The sequence below is a fragment of the Rhinolophus sinicus genome, linkage group LG06 (genome assembly GCF_036562045.2).
Source record: "Rhinolophus sinicus isolate RSC01 linkage group LG06, ASM3656204v1, whole genome shotgun sequence".
Classification (NCBI taxonomy): domain Eukaryota; kingdom Metazoa; phylum Chordata; class Mammalia; order Chiroptera; family Rhinolophidae; genus Rhinolophus; species Rhinolophus sinicus.
This window is the reverse complement of record NC_133756.1, coordinates 33,744,098-33,764,868: the sequence shown is the minus strand read 5'-3', so window position 1 is coordinate 33,764,868 and position 20,771 is coordinate 33,744,098. Positions and strand designations below refer to the sequence as shown.

The window sequence follows — 20,771 nt, the reverse complement described above, 5'->3', positions numbered from 1 at the left end:
ATTTCCCAGTTCTAAGATAAAATACCTGCAAATCAGTCTTCCTAGTGGGAGGTAACTAAGTTTGATCATTAACTTTAATACAGCTTATCACTAACAACTGACATCTAGCTCAGTTATGTGTCAAAAGGACAGGTGACACACTAACTGCATGGAAATTTTTATTTTTAAAACCATTATTAGGAATGTGGACAGTGTGACATCTATCTTAGGTCAAGATTTTTTCCCCCTTGGATACACATTTGACAAGTGTGACTCACTTTATAAAAATGCATTTCACAAAGAAAAATTTAGCAAAACCTCCAATATTGACTAGGCAAAGTACAGAGGAGAGTCAAAACCAGTTGATTACAGTGCATTTGGAGAACTGCTTCAATTTGAAAACAGCAAAAATGGCAGATAGAAAAAAGTCATTCAAGTCAGAAGAAATAACTATGTTAAGTATAAAAACAGAAATGAATAAACAGGTTACTCTGAGGATATTTGTAGTAATGAAAAAAAGAAAGTTAGGGCTGGTACTTTTAACTATTTTCTCTAGTTTTACTTAGTTTCTAAAAGGATCTGTCATACTATATTTTTGACTCAGTTTGAGAGTAGCTGTTGAGCAGTGATTGACACTATGGCAGGGCCCAGGGAGAATCATACACACAAAAATGTTCAAGATGGACTTAGGCAGGGGGAGATTCAGTTTGCCAAGGAGACTAAGCTAAGTTGGAATCCACTCCTGTAAGTCATATGTAGTATGATCAGAACCTAAACTAAATGAGTGGCTGTGGGTAAAGAAAAAACTCAGGAGACCCTGCAGAAGAATTCAACAGGATTTAACCATGGGCTAAGAGTGATCAAAATGTTTCTGGTGACACTGAATCTCTTGTTCCAGACATTTCTTGGACCCAAGTACACATGCATATGATGTCTAAAAAGTAATAAAAACAATAAAGTTCTAAAAAGATATATCAGTTTATTTTAACCTTTGTCACCCAATACCAAGTTAATAAGGAACAATTATGAGCCACTGAGGAATACAACCGAGGCTAACAGTAGTACGAAAAATATCTTACTTAATCTAAGGTATAAATTGAAGATCTTGCAGCCCGCACTGGACAGACTACAATAAAAACCAAAATCAATTTTGCTGGGGAATCATCAGTTTCAAATTCAAGTAGCATTACTGTGTTCCTACTATGTGCTGAGGTACTTAAAAGAATTAGCAAGTATCATGTAAGAATCATTTATTGTTGTCTGCCCCCAATCCTTTCTACTTCTATACTCATCTTCTTCCAGGAAATGTTCTTTCCCCCATTCCAAGCACTTATTTTGATTGAAAGCTCACCTCCTGGACCACACAGCATCTGACCCAATTGGAATCACTCCATTCTTTAGCCATAGATTTGGAATGGGCACATGATCGAAACTTGGTTATGTGTGTTTCTAGATTTCTACCAATAGCCAACTAAAGAAACATAGATTATCTCAAGTAGTAAATCTGGGAGACCTGGGAACTGATACCATGTTTCCCCGAAAATAAGACTGGGTCTTATGTTCATTCTTGCTCCAAAAGACGCGTGACCGCTTATGGTCAGGGGATGGCATCCTGAAAAATCACGCTAGGGCTTATTTTCTGGTTAGGTCTTATTTTTGGGGAAACATGGTAGCATAAGAAAGCTGATCTGAAAAAGAACATTACCATGTAGAAAAGTAGAAATAGAAAACATGTTTTAGTGGCACTTGAGTCCCTGAGATCTAGATATTCCCTTGCCCTTAATGAAATTACAACCTTTACACCAAATTCTTCATTTTATCTAAGCTATTCAAGATGGATTTCTGTTATTTGCCCCCAAATATTCTGAGATAAACAGTAATGATAGCCTGTAAAGCAAATGCTCTTTGTTATTTCCCTCTGAAAAAGACTTAAAGCTGCACACAACATAAAAGCTGACAGTACATTATGCTACTTGTCAGTCACCTGTACCAGAGACTCTCTCATTGGCTTATATTATCCAAGTCTGTGTTCTACCGGGTACTAAGGGGCTTTCTTCAACTTAAGTTGAAACATCATAATAAAGTCTCACATTGTGTCATTCCCATTCATACAGGTGGTTAAGAGTATAGATATGGGGGGGGAAAAAAGTGAAAGAGAAAATGTCATGTACAGTGTTGGGGTTATAAATCTCTTTGAGAATTTTATGAATGAGAAAACTACTAAGATTTATTGAGTGATTATCATGTGCCAGACGTTGAGCTCTTTTTTTTCACATAGATCATCCCTGTAATAATACTGAAGCTTAATGACATTAAGTAACTTGCCATACAATGAATGCGGTAGCAGCTGAGTTCTGAAGCGGGGTCTGACTCACTGCTTTATAGCACCCTTCCTTACATGTGCATATGCACTGCCTTCCTGGAAACGCAACCCTAGGTTAAGCCTACATCCCTGACGGAGTGTGAAATAGGATGTGCTGGGTTGCTAGACCTAAGAAATAAGGAAAATGGACACAGTACAAAATGAATAAAAATACAGGCATGTGGACTATCCCTGCATATTGTGCTCTAAGAAATAAGCTACCTGCACACTATAATAAAAAGAGGGCAATATCATCTGTGTAAGCTAAAGGGAGGCTAGCTGCAGGTAGGAAAAGGAGACTTGAAAAGACATACTTTGTATCTGAAATTAAATCTGTCCTTTAACTTCAAAAGAGTAGGGTGAAGTTACCAAGCACCAACAGTAGTATTGTAAGGTTGGAGTGGGATCCATCTCCTGGATGCAGAGGAGGTGGCTTCCTCTTCCACATCATTTAGAAATGACTGTGTGTGGCAGCAGATGCTGGCTGTCCAAGGGCCATTTGGTGGATGGACTCAATACTCTTCTTTTACCTGTTGTACCAAAACTGACTTACCAATAAATGCTTATGAAGAAGGGAGGAAGAAGGAAAGAAAGAGGTTGATTACGGCACTATATCCAGACTGGACCAGAGACACAGTTCCTAAGGTAACCAACCTCTTGGAGTAGGGGCTTGAATACAAGATAAAATATGAAGCAATGGACGCAGCAAACTCTTTTCATAATCCTCATGCTGGGGTTCCTTTTTTCTCTATATAATTCACATGGTGTGTATAGTTAAAAAAATACTCCATTTCTCACATTTTAATCTTTAATTCTCTAGCTCTGGAGATTCAACCAGATGGAACATGTTTAGCACTTTGAAGTGAATTTTAAGTATTAATATTGTTATAACATGATTTTTCAAAAATACAGATAAATACATAAATATACAGCTGATCCTGATCTCCTAAATAAGCACTACAATTGTGTTATTCAAAATGAAACTGTGTGTTTAAGAGTGCATTCGAAAAACAGTTGTACCTGCATATTGCTATTCCTAGCAAATAAGTCTCTTTACTCTGGGAATGATTCTGAAACCCCTATTAAGATCACCAAAATAAATTCTAACCTGTGTATCTAATTCTATTAAAACATTTAAATGCTAAACTTATATAACTAAAATACCTTTTATACTGGTAAGATTCATGCATGTAAATGTAACAACACACAACAAAGTTTCCTCTATGAAAAGCTACTTTTCACTTAAAATTTTAGAATTCAATTAAGAAGAAGCGGAGTACAGTATTAGGAATAGAGACAGTGGAAATGTAATGGCTCTGTGCGATGTCAGGGGGTAGTGGATGGGGGGAGGGGGGTTCACAAAGTGTGAGGGATATAAATGATAAACGTCTAAGTATTACTTTGTCTTGTGCACCTGAAACCAATAAATAATAATAATAATAAAATTTGGAATTCAAATTGAATGAACTTAAAACCACAGGCTATGCAGTTACTGATTACTCCTGAATGAATCAACTGTCAGAATCCTGCCAGTTACATAAAAAGTCCATTTCATGCAACCATAGTGCCAGGTAAAAACCACCTTACCAATTCCTGACATAACTATGTTTTCTTTCTATGAAAGCAAATCAGTAATAAATGAGAAAATCTAGCTTATTTTAATAAAAACAAAAACCAGTCTGGTTTAGTTCATAGCAGAAGAGTTAATAATTATAGTAAATCCAACACACTGGCCCTGAACTAGTTTAGCTGTGTTACAGAATAAAGCATCGGTGATTATGTGCCACTTAAATCTAAGCCGTAAGTATTCTGGGAAAAGTCAGAAGTATCTGAGAAGGTATAGGACTGTGGTTGAAAAGAATGATAAAACTTTAGTTCCCTTGTCTTTCTCTCCCTATGTACTCTATAAACAACTATATTTTCATTACTTTTTCCTAAGGAGGGGTCATTTGAAAACAAATTTTGGGGGGCTATAAGGGACTGGGGAAGGAGGTAAAGGAGAGATAGGAAAAGACAATAACATGTCCAAAATTTTAGCAAAGCCCATTAGTAATTTTGTAGTAATTAAATGTAATAGCCCATTTTCTGAAATAGAAAACAACAATCATTGTATCTAATAACCTATTATAACCTGTACTTAATTATCTCCTCTTGAATAATTACTTAATTACTTGGGTAACACAGAATGTGAAAAGATGGAAAATATAAGATTTTCCTCCCTTTATCCCATTGATGGGTTATTCAGAAACAGGATAACATATCTAAAGTGACAGAAATTCCTGACATACAGGCAAGTAATTGAAAATGATTGCCTTTCCATTTCATGACTATATGAAGTGACTGTGATTGAAACTATTAAACCATTCATTTCTTGTGATGTTCACCTAGGTTCTGAATCATCGAAGCAAATTACCCGTCTCTTCTATAGTTCTGACTCCAGGTTCGTGTACTTTTTAACCCATTCTTGAAAAGCTTTCATAACAACTACAGTCATGCACTACATACAACATTTTGGTCAACAGAGGACTGCATATATGACGGTGGCATACCACACAGCCCAGATGCTACTCCACACCTTGGAGTACCATCTAGGTTTGTGTAAGTGCACTCTATGATGTTTGCACAACAATGAAATCACCTAACAACATATTTCTCAGAAAATATCCCTGTCATTAAGTGGAGTCTGACCATGTACATCATTGCCACTAAGACCAATTCTGTTCTCTGGCTTAAAATAAGAAAATATTAAATTGCTTTGGCATTGTGGATTAGGCCAGCTTTAATCACTAAATGATGCAAAATGGGAACACTTAACCAGATCTGACTCTGTTAACAGGACTCCTTTTCTAGACTTTTAAATGTACACTTTAAAAAGGTCCAAACTAAAATTCTGAAACAGATTAGTCTTTATTACTGTAAATGTGTAAGAATTCAGTTTTTCCATGATGTACTGCAAATACTTAAAAGCTGGCACTATGTCCTATTTATTTCTTACATCTTTCTATCATGGAATACAGCAGATTATATATGTAATAAATTTTAATTACAGCATACCAGCTTGATTTATCCATTAATTCAAAATTTTGAGTGCCCACTCTTGCTAATTACCATGAAATACATTGCTGACTAAAACAGACATGGTCCTTCCTCTCATGGAACTAAAGAAGGATACGGACAATAAATTAAACAAACACAATTACGAATTGTATTAGGTATAAAGAAAGCACTGAACTGGGTACAGTGGTTAAAAAAAACTAATTAGGGGACAAGAAAGGCCTTTCTGAAGAGGCAACATTAAGTCCAGACGTAAGAGGATAAGGAGCCAGGCTCAGAAAGCACATAGCAGAGTGGGAATGAGCCGAAAAGTCTTGAAGCAGGAAGAAACCAGCACATCAAAGAACGAAAGCAGCAGGTATGGCTACAGAAGAGCATGACGAGGCAGTGTAATACATGGATGAAGGACCATATCACGTAGGAGGTCTTGCTGTCCAGTTCAAAGAGTCTGGATTTTCTTTTGGTGTAACAGGAAGCCATTAAAAAGTTTTAAACTGGAGGTTGACATAAACTGATTTATATTTTGAAAAGATCATTGTGGGTGCTGTGGAAATACCGGGGGTGCCAAAAAATGTATATACATGACTTATATTCATCTTTTGTTATCGGTACATATTGAGTATTACAATTTTAAGTTTTTTCCTTTCTTAAAATGTGTATACCTTTTTTTCGGGCACCCTTATTAGAGGGAAGAGGGGCAATAGAGGAAATGGAGAAACCATTTAGGAAGCTACTGCAATAGTCTAGGCTAGAAATGGTTACCTGGGTTAGAGAGTGGCAGCAGAAATGGAGTAAGGTAAGAAATATATTTATGGGGCGGCTGGATGGCTCAGTTGGTTAGAGCGTGAGCTCTTAACAACAGGGTGGCCGGTTCAATTCCCACATGGGCCAGTGAGCTGCACCCTCCACTAGATTGAAGACAATGAGCTGCCACTGAGCTGCTGGTGGGGTGGCCGGATGGCTTAGTTGGTAAGAGCTCCAACAAGGTTGCCGGTTCAATTCCCGCATGGGATGGTAGACTGTGTCCCCTGCAACTACAGATTGAAAACGGCAAATGGACTTGGAGCCGAGCTGCGCCCTCCACAACTAGACTGAAGGACAACAATTTCACTTGGAGCTGATGGGCCCTGGAAAAACACACTATTCCCCAATAATCCCCAATAAAAAAATTTAAAAAAATAAAGAATTAAGAAATATTTTTGTGGCTAGAAATGATAGGCTTATTTGGGAATGGGTATCAGGAATGGAAGACGATCACTCCCTGGTTTCTGACTTAGGCAATAAAGTAAGTAGTAGTGTTGTTTTTTGTTTGTCTGTTTGTTTAACTGAGATGGAGAAGGCAGGGAAAGAAAAGATAGAGAAGGAGAACATCAATCAATAGTCCTGTTTTGAACATTTAAAATTTAAAGAGATCTATTGAGATATCCAAGCAGAAATGTCAAGCAGGTGATTAGATAAAACAAAACTGGAGACAGGGACTGTTAATGCTAGAAAAATAAACTGAGGTACTGAGCATACAGACACCATGGGAATAGATTGGATCAAACCACCTAATACTTTAGTAATTTTCAAATTTGATGTACATATTTAATAAAAATATACATTTGAGCCCCACATCCTCTGCACCCGAGATTCTGCATAGGAATCTGCATTTCTTAGTGAGTCCAAGAGTGCTTCTGAAGCAGCTGACCCTCACTACATTTTGAGAAGCAATGATCTAGAGATAGAAGAAAGTCCAGAACAGAACTGGGAAATTCCAAACTTAAACCCTGGGTAAAAGAAGTCAAGTCTGCAAAGGATACTAAACAGGAACAAAATAGGAAAAACTGGACAGTAGGGTATTCCAGAATTCAAGTAAAAGGAGTGGTAAATTGGGTCAAATACCACTGAGAGTAGAGAGAAAAGCGACCAATGGATATAGTAATAAATTCATCGGTCATCTTCACAGGAAGGGGCAGAGACAATTTACAGCACTTTACAGAGTAAATGCGAAATGAGGAAGATGATGACAACTCTTAAATTTTAGCTCCTGAAGGGAAGTAAATAAAAGATGCAGAAATTGGGAGAGGACAGAAGATACGTAAAAAGAAATTTAGGATCCTTATATAGTCCACTTTTGGCCCGATACCTGTCATGTTTTACAAAAGTAACTATTTGAATTCTATTTCACATAGTAAAGTTATTTAAAAAAAAAAAAAAAAAGCCTTTCACTTCAAATTTTAAACATCCCACCTATGAACTCATACATTTTTTACTGATTATATGTAACATCACTTTCCCCCAAAACAAACGTAGAGAACCAAAATTGCAAGTGGTTCCTCTCTCCACAAGTTATAACTGCTTCACCCTCTAGCTTTTGTTATTTACCCTTGCAAGATCCTCTATTTCAGAACTGAAGTTTGTGTCTCCTTCCATCATTTCTTCTTCTTCTAATGTTCGTTCATCATCAAAATCATGAACCAGCATGTCAGCTGATGGATCAAATTCATGGTCATCTGATGTTGCTGAACCTCCTGGTAAAGAATATTTTAAAAAGTTTGGTAAACCAAATTAAGTGTATTTTATTAATATTAACTTAATGTATGTTATGTGAAGCTGGATATTAAGTAAAACAAAAAATAGCAGGAAAAAGCTATGACAGCAAGTATTTACTGTTTTCTGAAATTCTTGCCCTTACTCATAACCTGCTTCAAAAAAATTTTTCTCTAAGGAATTTAAGGGATTTTTTTTGTCTTGTCTCAGTTCTATACACACAGTTACAACTACAAAACTAGGAGGAGGGGTATAGCTTTAAAAAATGTGTAGAGCATTTAGAGTATTGTAATCTTCTAAACATGAAATTTGAGTTGTAAAGAATGGTCATATCAAATAAGAATAATCTTTTGTGTGGGAAAATTCACAATTCTTGTTATTTGATTAATAGTTAATAGACTCAATGAGTATGAACCCCTGTGGCCCCTGAGAATATATAGTCATCTGAATATAGTCTAGTGAAAATACAGCTACACTCAAATATTATTCTATCAGCACTTCCATGAAAATTTACTCCAATATATAGAAAGTTATCCTTACTTGATTTTGATCTGAAATAACACAAAGATAAAATATAAAAGCAAAATGTATTAAAATTGCATACAGAACTCTGACGAAAGCTATTAAAAATAACCTAGTAGGTAACTGATGTGTAAGCTAATCTATTTTTAGCCAGATGGCTGGGGAATATTGCTGTTCTCAATAGGGTCAACGCTTGTAACAGTAGATTACAAATGCTGGGCATACATATTCTGAAAACTATCCCCACATTTAGCTATTGCCAAACATGGACTTAAGTTTGCAAAAGCATTGTTTACTAATAAACAAATGAGTTAACATTAAGAAAATCAATTAGCAATTTCTTTTATAAGTTTAACTCATTAGAGGTTTTACTAATTGATGTACTACATTTCTATTTCACGCCAGTAAAAGCACCATTAAGTAAAACAAACCGATGTAGAGGCTGATTTCTTCAAATACAGACTGTTAGGAATAAGGGGAAGCCTAAAACTCTGGGTTCTTATAACCTCCCACAATTTTTAGAACCACCACCATTTTCTGAGTGCTTACAAGGTGCCAAATACTATGCTTAAGTACTGCACATATGTTACTTCAGTTAATTTTCAAATAATCCTATGAAGAACAAAAAGAAAAACTTCAGGCTCAGAGAGTTTAAAGTTTCAGTAGCCTGTAAACTCATAGAGCCAGTACAGTAGGTGGCAAAGATGGAATTTAAATCCTGGGCCTGTTTAGTTCAAGGCCTGTGCTTTACTGTACTCCAAGCCTCCTGTAAGTCACAGTTTCAGAAATAGTAGGATCCTGCCTCAAAGAATACTTGAAGAGAGCCTATTTTACTAAGATAGGTGAACTCAAAACAAGTAATCAAAACAAACACAAAACACTCAATCTGTTTGTATAAGCATTCAAGAAGCAGTAAAAGCCATCAAAGACATTTGTATTCTTCAAGCTCCACTATTCTTCTAGTTCAGCCTGGACTGATTCAAATGCAATGGAAACTGAGAAAGTCATTCATTAATATCATTTTTTTGGAGAAATTATTTTTGTGTACCTATGTATTACCTGATGAATGTCTCAAAAATTCATTTTAAAAAAATCCCTAAACTCAGTCTATTTGCAAGGTTACAACATTAACAAAAAACAACCAGAACCCATTTTTCCAATGAAAACAATTTATGTGTTTGAAAGAAAAAGAAATTATTGGTTCAAAAAAAAAGAAAAAGGAATTATGAAGAATTCCATATCTTAAAAAGGACATGGTAATCTAATATTTATCTGAGCTCAGAATACTTCCAACCTCAACCATCCAGAACATATTTATAAACCAGGAAATTAAAAAAAAATCCTTGAGTTTCAGAAATGTCACAAAGTCTAATGTACTTTACTTCCAAGCATTAGAAAAAGTAAGACATTTCCGGCTGAAATAGACAGAATCAACTGTCGATTTAGCACAATAGTCATTTAGAAGGGATCTGGAGGAATTCTAGCCCCTGACCCCACCTGATACATTGTACTACACAGAGTACAATGATATGTATTCACGAAAAGGATCCTGGATCCATTTAAAAAAAGGCTTACACTATGTTAACCATCTTGACAAACTTTCTTTCTAAAATTTAAAACACAGGAAGGTGATTGCTTCAATATTTGGAAAATTTAGTAATACATCATACCTAAACATTTGATAAATGTGAGATGTTTTCAAATAAATTATTACAATGCCTCAAAGAGCGCCCTTTCTCTCTCGTCCTACATTAGGCTGTCCCTTAATCCAAGTACCCATTGCAGAAGGCGGGCCTCTCTCTTGGTAAAGTCCCTGGAACACTGAGCCAGAAAGACTAATACGAGACTCTTCCTTGACTGCTCTTTAGCTCCAACCAATTGATGCCACATAGAAATGCTGTACCCAGTGGAGCCAGAACTTCTGATTAATTATAAGAAACCCACATGCATATTTTTACATAAAATAGTTGTATTTTTTAAGATCACTACCATGGCCAAGCAAAAAAAAACGTTTATTTGTGGCCCAGATTTGGATCAAAGATCACACACTTGCAACCTCTAAGTCAGGAAAAAAAATGAATCTGTATTGTATTTGGAGAATACAGAAATCCAAAGATACTCATATATGGTCAGAGGCTACAACTTGATCCTATTCAAATCTAAAAATAACTTCTTTAATTTACAACATTAAATGTTCATTTGTTGAATGTTTTGCTTGTTTTATTTTTCCCTCCAGTAAATGCTTTAACAATTTTTTTCTCAAATAAATACTTTGAATTTCCTATACAAGCATTTCTAAGCAGTTCGTGATTCCTTTTTTAAAAGTACATTTCATATATACTTCAGTCAAAGAGTAATTAAAAACTCTAAGAAATACATGTGGAGATTCATCCACAAATAGTCATGAGGTTGAACTCACAGCAGCCTCACCTGTACTTTCATGGGCAGTCAAATATTTCATCCATTTCTTTTTCCCCAGAGAAAAGAAACAATTCAGAAGAAAAGCAAGTCAGGTGACAGTCTAACTCCTCTGGCCTTTATGCAACTAACAGGTCAAATATTACTCAAAATAGAGATTAGAATAAATATAGAAAATACTTACCTGGACTTGAAGACTCAACAGATGGCTGGTGGGGAAGGGGCAGGGGGAGAAAGGAAGAAAAATTAACATCTTTGTTCAGTAATCTTTACAGACATTACAGAAATTATTCAATGATTAATATGACAACAAATACTACAGCAAATTTTGTATCTGAACTGTTTACGACAAACTAAAACTTCCGTATAATCCTTTCTTTGACATAATTATTTAAACATAAATAAAAACTCAAAACACTCCTGAATCTAGAAACAAAGACAATAATATGGAATTGATTCAGATTTTAAAGGCAAATATGGGTCCCGTAACACATGTGGTTTAAGAGATACGATTTTAGATCTTGATCCTGAATACTCCCTCCAACCAATGCAGAAAAACTAGGAACAAGGTTTGCTGTCAAGCTGATCTAGGGCTTAAAATGTGTTGCAGAAGAAAGGTGGAAACAATCTAAGACATTATTTTAACTAAAAATTATGTTGCAAGCAAGCGCAAGGAAGTTAAAATGTTACTTAAGCACCAAACAGTACATCAGGTTAACTTTACTAACAAACATACTTGCAGATTATCACAAAATTAGCAACCTTTCATGCTAAATCTAGAGAGGTTAAGTTAGCTGATGGAAGATCACAAAGACTCCCAATTATAAAGCTCCTTCTACTGTACTACTCTCTTTCTCATACATTTAACCACAAGCATCTGGAAAACTTAAAAGATAAAATTGTTAGCAACTTATTTTAGTAATATCACCACCTGACAGTTTGTGGCTGTGTTTTATCTTAACTCACCATTTTAATCAAGTCATCTACAAACATAAACTCCTATATAAAAATATATTAATAACAAACTCAACAACAAAACCTCAAAAGATGCTTCAAATGACTTCAACTTTATAACTAAAACTGTGCCTATTCATTCAGTGCTATTTATTCCATGCACAAAAGAAGTCAGAGATGCTGGAGGGCCAAAAGCAAAAGAGAGAGGGGATATTTTAGTGCATTTTCCTTCTTTCTGCCTCATAATGGAGCAGAGAGGCAAGAACAAAATAGAAATAAGGAAAGTGCCCAATTTTTCAAAAGCTAGGCATCTAAGACAAATTCTTACAAGGTTGTAAAACTCCATTTTGAAAACTGTCCACAGTATACTACCGTAGTATGACATTCCAAATTCCATGTGGTGACTTAGGCTCTCGCGAGGCATACTTTTTCAAGGGTCCTATTTTTCCCCCGGTTTAATTCTTACACGAGAATGGCCCTTGCCTATAGCATTGTCCTATTATAACAAAAGACTGACAGTATTCGGTATTGGATATTTTCAAGTGTCAGCATCTTTCTTTAAGTTACTCTGCCACAATAATCAAAACAGCACCACTTTTTAATTTGGTTCCTCTAATGGGAAGCTGAAGAGTAGGGTGAGAGAATAGAATGAATGATGTAACATAAAAGTGGTTTCTAGTTTGCTTAACACCTTTCAGGCAGGACTATGCATTTCTGGCTCACACCAAATTTATCCACCACACAAGTTATTACACAACAAATCAATATTTAAAAAAAAAAAGAACCTGCTTTTATTTAATGTAATTATACTTTAATTTCCCAAGTTTAACCACAACCTCTGTCCAAGGCTACAGCACCATTCATGACTATCTTCATCTGGTCCAAGGTTCACTGTTCATGGAGTAGCCTTACAAGGCTGTTCCTCCTTCTTAGTAAATTTGAGACAGGTTTGCTTGGCATGAAGAAGAAAAACCAGTATTTTTTTTTCAACTTAGGAGCTTTAAAGAAATGGTTCTTTAAGCATTTAATTCTTTTTGAACACCCCAATAATTATTCAATTTAACAGTCTTCTGATAAAAAAGGCTTTCTGATTAAAAATAAATTATTCTACTGAAGAATGGTACATTTTCACTGATGTTAGACATTGGCAGTAACAGAGATAGCGAATTGTGAATGGCATCTGTATACTCATACTTTAGTTTGTAAAAGGCCTCAAATAGCACTAAATGACAATAAATACCATACTGATTGTTGTTTTATTGGTGAATAGTTAACCAGTTTAAAGTTCTGGAAAAGGCCACAAATATTTTCCATTCGTTAAGATATCAAATGCTTTGAGGGCTGGTATAGCATTTGTAAATATAGCTGACATTAAGTAGAACACCCAGTGTTCAAAGATAAAATTAATGATCATATTATGTTAGACATATTGGAATGTTCCAAAAATCGTGATTTGATTGATGGTATATCTAGGTTAGGACGGGGGAGGGGATGCAGGGATAGTCTGCCTATACATATACATTTTAGTATTCCATATTCAAAATAAAATTCTATTGTGTTGGTTTAGGGAGGGAGTGACATCAGTTTCTTGAAGTTAATTATCAAAGAGAAGCTTCTGGAAAACTGGCATTTGAAAATAGTTCATACCGTAAACATTACTTTTGCCCAACCAACAAACAAAATAATTATCTTTCAAAGTAAGAGTTTAGTGTCATAATACTGGTATTTCAGTGTGGAATGAGGGCATTTATTTAGGTATTTGAAACAGCACAACCAGCATGTGTTAATGCAGTACTATATATTTTCAAATGCATAAAGTTACTTGATTATAACCATAATCCTGGCAATAATATCTTCCCTGCCTACCTCACTTTATGTATTAGCAAACCCAGGGAAGTAAAGTGACTTGATTAAGGTTTCATGGTAGGTGAAGAAGGTGGAACTAAAAGCCTAGGGCCTGATTCCTTCTATACCTCCCAGGGAAACAACTCATAAAAAAATTTCTCTTCATCTCCTTCCTCCTTTACCCTTACTTTCTTTTTCTTTTTAAAACGGTTTTCATCTGTTCAAAGGTTTCAAATGTGACTGCAAGTTATCGCCTGTTATTTCAGACTATTCTCTGAAGGATATATTAGGAACCAGTCATGTTAGGAACTAGTCTAACAATACCCTCCAAGAAAACTGCAACAATCTACCATTAAAGACTACAGTAAATTGGAAAGAGGGAAGGAGGGCAAAAAAAAATAAAACTAAAGCCATATAGGTACTCACTCATAACAATACCTAACTATAAAATATAAGCAGTAAAGATGATTTTACACTGGGAATTAAAATGTATTTAAAATGCACTCATACATTATTGGTAGGAGTACGAGTTGGTTTAACTGTTCTGGAGATGATTTTACCGACATGAATTTACGCTACTGGTAACGCCTAAAAAAGCACACCAAGATATATGAATAATGTTCATTACCACCAAGTTGTTCATAGCAAAAAGTTGGGAAAAAATTCAAAGTCCATCATTTAACTATTAATAGTTAGAAATGAAATACAGTTCCTCCAAACAGTTGAACACTACTAATCCATTAAAAAGAATGAGATTTGTCTGTATTGATTGAGAAAAAAGTGTGTGTGTGTGTGTGTGTATGTAAAAAGAAATGTGTAGCGAAGGGAGTAAATTGGGGGGGAACATACATAAATGCTTTTCCCAAAAGAATATACACAAGAATCTGTTAACAATCGTTACCACTAGGGAATGGGTTGGGGAGAGAAGGCTTCTTTCATTTTATACCTTTTTGTACTGCTGGAATTTCTAACTACTTGCAAGTATTACTCCATGATTTTTAAAAAGAAAGTCAGTAGAGATCATCCTGTGGAATTATGAGACATTTTCATTTACTTCCGTTACTTTCAGATTTTTAAGAAAATCTAATACTCCCCACTAATTTTCTTTAATAAGTCTATAATTTTGAAAAATAACCTAGTTTTGTTTTAAGTACATACACAATTCTTTTATCTGAGATGGGTAACATAACACTAGACAGACATAGTATGAGCAGGCTAAATCAAATTTTAAAAAATAAACTCTATTAACTCTTCAGTATAACTAACTGAACTAGCAATTTTCATACCTTGACCCATATAGTATATGACTTAATTGATCACGTTGCTAATAGTGGTACAACTACTCAATGCCTCAGATTTGTTCAAATGTTTCTTCAGTATTTTTCTAGAATACAGTGAGAAATATCCCATACACCAGAAAACTATTAAACTGAGAGTAAAAGATCAATTAACTAGAAGACTACCATTATTAAAAAAATAAATAAATAAGGCACTAAAGACACAAAGTAATTATCAGACTGTTTAATTCCAGGCAACCAAAACCCATTTTCAGTGAGTATAACTAACTGAACTAGTTTTTCCCCTCAAACCAATTCTACCACCATTTCTTCAAGAGCTATGTCACCTATTTAGTAAGGTAAACACTAAAGTGGAGATTCTCACAGCAATGGGCATGAAGCTAGAAGCCAGGAAGGAGTTAAGGACCCTATTCCAGCACAGGGAAAGCAGGGGAACTATGCCAAGGGCTCACCATCCTTCTTCCTCCATACAAAATTCAATCACTTAACTTTGCTGTTATCCTGAGGAATTCTAGGGCATAAAAAAGGTTGTCTTTGAGGAAAAATTAGCAAACTTACTACACTAGTAATAACTTAGAGGATGAATTGCTATTATTAAGCATCAGGAATTCAGAAGACTTGTCTAGTCTTAATTGTGCCACAGACTAACTGCACGACCTAGAACAAATTACATAAACTGCTCAGTTTCATTTTCTCTAAGATAAGATTTAGATTTCTTCAAGTTTAGTTCAAATTCCTTTCAGCTGTAAGTTCTTTACTTTTATTATGAATTGTTCAAAAGACAGAACACTACTAAGGAGTACTTAGCTAAATGGATGGGGTATTTAACAAACTTCTGAAATTTTTTTTTTTTTTAGAATCTAGGACTATTGGTAAGAGGATCTCAATCTGCAAAAAGTTTTCTGGGGGTATTACTTTATGAATTTCACATCTACATAAGCATAATTATAACAGTCATTCTTCATTCAGTGGAATAAGTCAAACAGAATGGGCCCCAAGCAACGACTGGTACTTGAACAGTTTAATCACTGCAATGAATTTTGAAACCATTTGCAAATCTTTTGAAATATACAGGGACTAGATCTGAACTTCAAGCAAGAAATTTCTATATAACATTACTTTTCATAAAGACATGCTGAAGTTTCAATGGCAGTGTTTTATTTCTGAATTATCTGGGAAACTAATTAAGTCTCACAAGAATTCTCTGAAAGTAATTTACTTCTATATATCCCCCATCAACCTTTCCTACCTTATCAAGCACTTTGACTATTACTTCTCCTGAATTAAGCATTTGGGGAATCTCGTGCATTGGTGTTCTTGATTCCTTTGAATAAATCCTTAATAGCTCTGACGTATAAATATTAAAAAAAAAAAATTTCATTACCAGTATAGAGAATTATTTAAGGTCTAAAGTCATTGTAGTGAAACAAGTTTTGTTTAGAGTAGAAAGCACTATCAAGAATAGCAGTCAAGATGATCCTATTTCCTTAAAAAACAAAATCTAAATATACTCCAAAAAATGCTAAGCAAAAAGTCTGTTTTTAAGAGAAATGAATAGATGTGACAGTGAATAAACAGATTCTGTATCATTTCTAGAAACATTAAAATACTTAAAACTAACACAGAAAAGCAAGTCCATTACATTTTCTTCTCTTTTTATGACAGCAATATGGCCTAGGTGAAAAGATTGGTCTTGCACTATGCTGTGGCTTTTTTTTCCCTTGAGAAGAAAGTCCCTTATGTGTTTACAAACTCTGAAATAAAAGACAAATTGTTCCTTCCCTAAGGTCCCTACACCACATTCCTTATAAAACCCAAAGGATCAACTATTTCTTCCTCTTATTCTTTCTTTCTCACTGCTTTGTAAAACTGTGACTACCCTGTAATTTCCTTCCTCTAAGTTGGCCTCCTTTTAGAAGATGAATAAATAACTTCAAGGGATAAAACGCAATGAAAAATATTACAAAAAAAATTAAGAAAAATAGCAGATGCCATTTCTTCTAAGCATATTAAATATGTTTTTAATGTTACCACAATTTGAAAAACTGCTAAATACATACTTCCTATTATGGATTGAGATGATCAGACTATATGAAACCAAGTATATTCTATTCGCATCTAAAGTAATTTGTATTCAAGAATTAAATATTTTTTCCTAAAAAAACAAGGTCAGGGTCATTCTCCTATATAGGAGACAACAAAAAAACCCAGAAGCATAATGCCTATATTTTTCTCTGGAGACGTGCATCTTCAATAATCTGTTTTCCCCTCAGATTTATCAAATAAAAATATATTGCTGCTTTGCACTTAGTGTTATTTCACCAGTTAGCTCAAGTCTACTTAACCAAAGTAGGTGCAACAGCACAGCATATGAATTGTTTTACCACATGGTTTACATTGGCAGCATAAAGAATGAATCTCCTGAAAGCTGACATAAAACCAAGTAAAAGCACTTTATAAACCACGCATTTCTCCTCCATCTAATTTTTTAAATGACTACTTTCTAAAACCATCCCAATTAAAATACTGAAATCAAAAAATTTTAAATTAATTTTACTTTTTATCTCTTCACCTGTTTTAATTTTTTTATAAGACACAGATGAAGGTTATTCCACTCTTCTTCCAAATTCATTATAAAGGAAACCAACTACAAATAATTGAAGAATATAAAATATGAGCTTGTTAAAAGATACCAGGTCTCTAAATAAATGCACTGAAAACAAAATTCAGGATTTTTCTTCTTGAAATTGAACCATCCATGTGTTCCTACAGAATAAGTTTCATTCTCCAAGTGATGTAATTTTTAAGAAAACTGAATATACACTTGAAAATATTAGGAAATGATTAGTGACTAAAACACTGCTTTTCCTCTTAAGGCACCCATTTTTAATTTCTAAAACAAGAAATAAAATGTTAATCAACCTCCATTTACATATTAAATTTTCAATGTGCTAGCAGTTCAAATTTCTGGGTGAGATTTTTTAAACTTAAATTTCACATTTTCACATACTAAGTAATTTTTCTTAAATAATATCTTGTTGCTTTAAAATATGACTACATAACTTAATGCTCAAACCATTGTGAGCAGCACTACTAGGGAAGAAACTACATCACCCATTGGGCATTCACTGAAAGGGAGATCCACTAACGACTATTTGATAAAATATATGTAAATCCAGCTACTTACAACCCCTCCCTCTTTTTATATATGAAGAAAAGAAACAATCCTCACCAGGACTAAAATTCTTTCAGCTGAGTAGAATAAATCCAGTCACATTTAAGTAAAATACAAAGTATTATGTTTTGTCCAATTCATGTGCCTTGAACAATTCTTGAACCACAAAGAGCAAAGAAATGGAACTAATATAAGATCTAAATTTAATTTTACATCAGAAATATGAAATGTTTTAAAAAGAATACTGGCAGCAAACAGTCCTGCTACAGTAAAATCGTGTCCTCCTTTAATAGCAAATACTCCAGGACATGCATTTAAAGCCAGTTTCCATAAAGCAAACAGACGGAGCAACCTAAGTACCACACCAGTAAACAGTTAACAGTAGGTCCCTCCACTCAACAGGTATATGAAAAGAATTCCAAATTAATAGTTTCCCATAATCTAATCATGTTTCTGTATTCCAAGGTTTACAACGGTGATATTATGGGATTGATGAAAGTACCACTGACTTCATCCAACAAATAAAGAAGACAAAACTTGAGGACTGATGGTAAAAAAGAATTACCTACTTCCTGAATCTGATTTTGGGTGCCTGAGAGCATGAAAATGGTAATTGACACAAGAGAAATGCTTTGTCAATCATTCAATCATTAAGGGGGGCTCTACTCAAAAAAGACAAAAAAAAAAAAAAAAAAAAAAAAAAAATCTAAATATATAACCTCTTGAAGAAGTCCAGAACGTAAAGAATAACAAAATTCTTCCGAGGGTAAGAAAAAAAAGTTTTTTCTAAAAAAGTCAAATGTTTAAGGTTTAAAGCAGAGACAAAAACTTAAATCTCCAGTAGCATTTACTAAGTTCGAATTAATCAAAACAATGGTTGCCCACCGATCTGAGGCCCAAACATGTAAAACTACCATCGAAGAAAGGGGACTTTGGGATGCTCGTCTAATTACAAAAAAGGTGGCAAAAAAAATATTTTTTTCCCAAGGGGAGAAAAAATTTAGAAGATCGACTATATTTGGAATGGTGGGGATGCCTGGAAAGTGAAGAAGGGGAAGGTAGAAAGCAACTCTTCTAAAACGTAGAGAAAAAGAGGTTCTACTTTGGGGGTGAGGGGTTCGGTGGAACTGTTTGGAGATATGGGGAGATTCCCCCAACCTGGACGGCTGGATTACAAAAGGCCAGGTTCACTTCTCCACGCTTATTTTATCACCATCAGAAAAATTAATCAAAGGCCGTTCTGTCTTACGTTTTCCCCACCAGCACAGACTGATGTCAGTAGCAAACGGATGGGGGTGACGCGGAAGGGCGCAACAGCATCTCGGTTAGGGAGGGAAGAAACTTCGCAAGAAGAGGAAGCAGCAGCTCCTCTCTTGGCCCCTAACACCGGCCGGCGAAGTTGCGCCACAGGCGCCCCTGCCCGGCGGGCGCCACCCCCCGCCTCCGGCCCCTCTCCGCACGCAGTACTACGCAGCACTAGACCCTTCAAACTGTCCCCGAAGTCCAACTACGCCTCCGCTTCCTCTTACCCCCGGACCCATCCCAACTAAGTTCCCGGGAAAGCTCCCGCCCAGAGCGCGGCCTGTTCCGGACAACAGGTGGGCAGTGGCGCCAGCAGGGCTGGGCCTCTCCTAGCCAGGCCCACTCCACTCCTCCCCGGCCAGGGCCCAGGGGCGCCCGGCTCCGGGACGGGGAGGGGGAGCGAGCTCCCTTACCTCCGCCATGTTTGCCGTACTGACGGGTCACATCTCCGCGGCGGCCGCAGCTGGGTCACGGCCAGAACCCGGATGTGAGACTCGGCAACGGGACTCTAATCGCCACTGCCGCCGTCTCTGCCGCTCCCGCCGCCACTGCCTTGGCGGGAACGCGCAGGAGCCGCCGGAGCGCGCCCACCACACCCCACTCCGCCCCCTCGCGGCGACCCGGCTGAGCTGGACTGGAGGGAAAAGGCCGGGGCGCGCGCGCGGGAGCAGGGACGCGCGCGCGGCCCCGCGGTAGCCCTTCCCCGAGCAGCGCGGAGGGGGCGGAGTCAAGGTGGGTATCGAGGGGAGGTGGGTATCTCAGCGAGGAGTGCCTCCCTGGCCCTAGCGGATCCGCGACTCTAGCTGGGGGGAAGAAGCATCTAGGGACTAGAGAAGTCAAAGAAAGGTGCCAAAGGAACCACGTCCAGCATTCACATCGCAGGGAAAAAGATACGTTATATTTTACATGTAGGCCTTATTTTGAAGTGCATTTTCTGGAAAACGGATGTTGCTGTGATGCAACAACGGCAAGTAGTGCGCTTTGAAAGCGGTTATCCCTTGACAAATATTCCAGTCGGTTGATTCCCGACATGAAATGTAAAATTCCGTATCTCCAAATTTTAGCAGTCAGAGCCGAGATTAAGGGATTGTGTTAGTCTGCTATCTTCATATTTCATTTGCTTTTCCTCACAACCCTTCTGAGATGCCAGTAGCAACCTAACTGTACAATGGTTGAATTTTGCACTAGAGAAAATTTTTAAATGTGAAATACCGAAAAGCTGCTCTTTGATGAACATAACTAATCTCCGACTTGACTGTATGGAGGGAGAACTTGCTTATTTGCAATGCCTTTTCAAAATGCCTGCAATTTGAAAGTTTATTGTAATGTA

At 36.2% G+C, this 20,771-nt stretch overlaps 1 protein-coding gene across 12 annotated transcripts in view; it reads right to left on the bottom strand.

Moving 5' to 3' along the window:
* MIER1 (MIER1 transcriptional regulator) overlaps positions 1–20,771 on the bottom strand; it is a 56,593-nt gene that overhangs the window by 31,129 nt on the left and 4,693 nt on the right. For 10 of the 12 annotated variants that reach the window (XM_019732165.2, XM_019732129.2, XM_019732147.2 and 7 more), the window contains 2 exons: positions 11,052–11,076; positions 7,763–7,908 (listed from right to left, as the gene is read on the bottom strand). In XM_019732165.2, the coding sequence (XP_019587724.2) occupies positions 7,763–7,908; positions 11,052–11,076 (171 nt within the window). Of the gene's footprint in view, positions 1–7,762; positions 7,909–10,879; positions 10,917–11,051; positions 11,077–19,854; positions 20,118–20,771 lie in introns of those variants that run through there. The other 2 variants (XM_074334918.1, XM_019732174.2) reach the window with 2 other exon arrangements.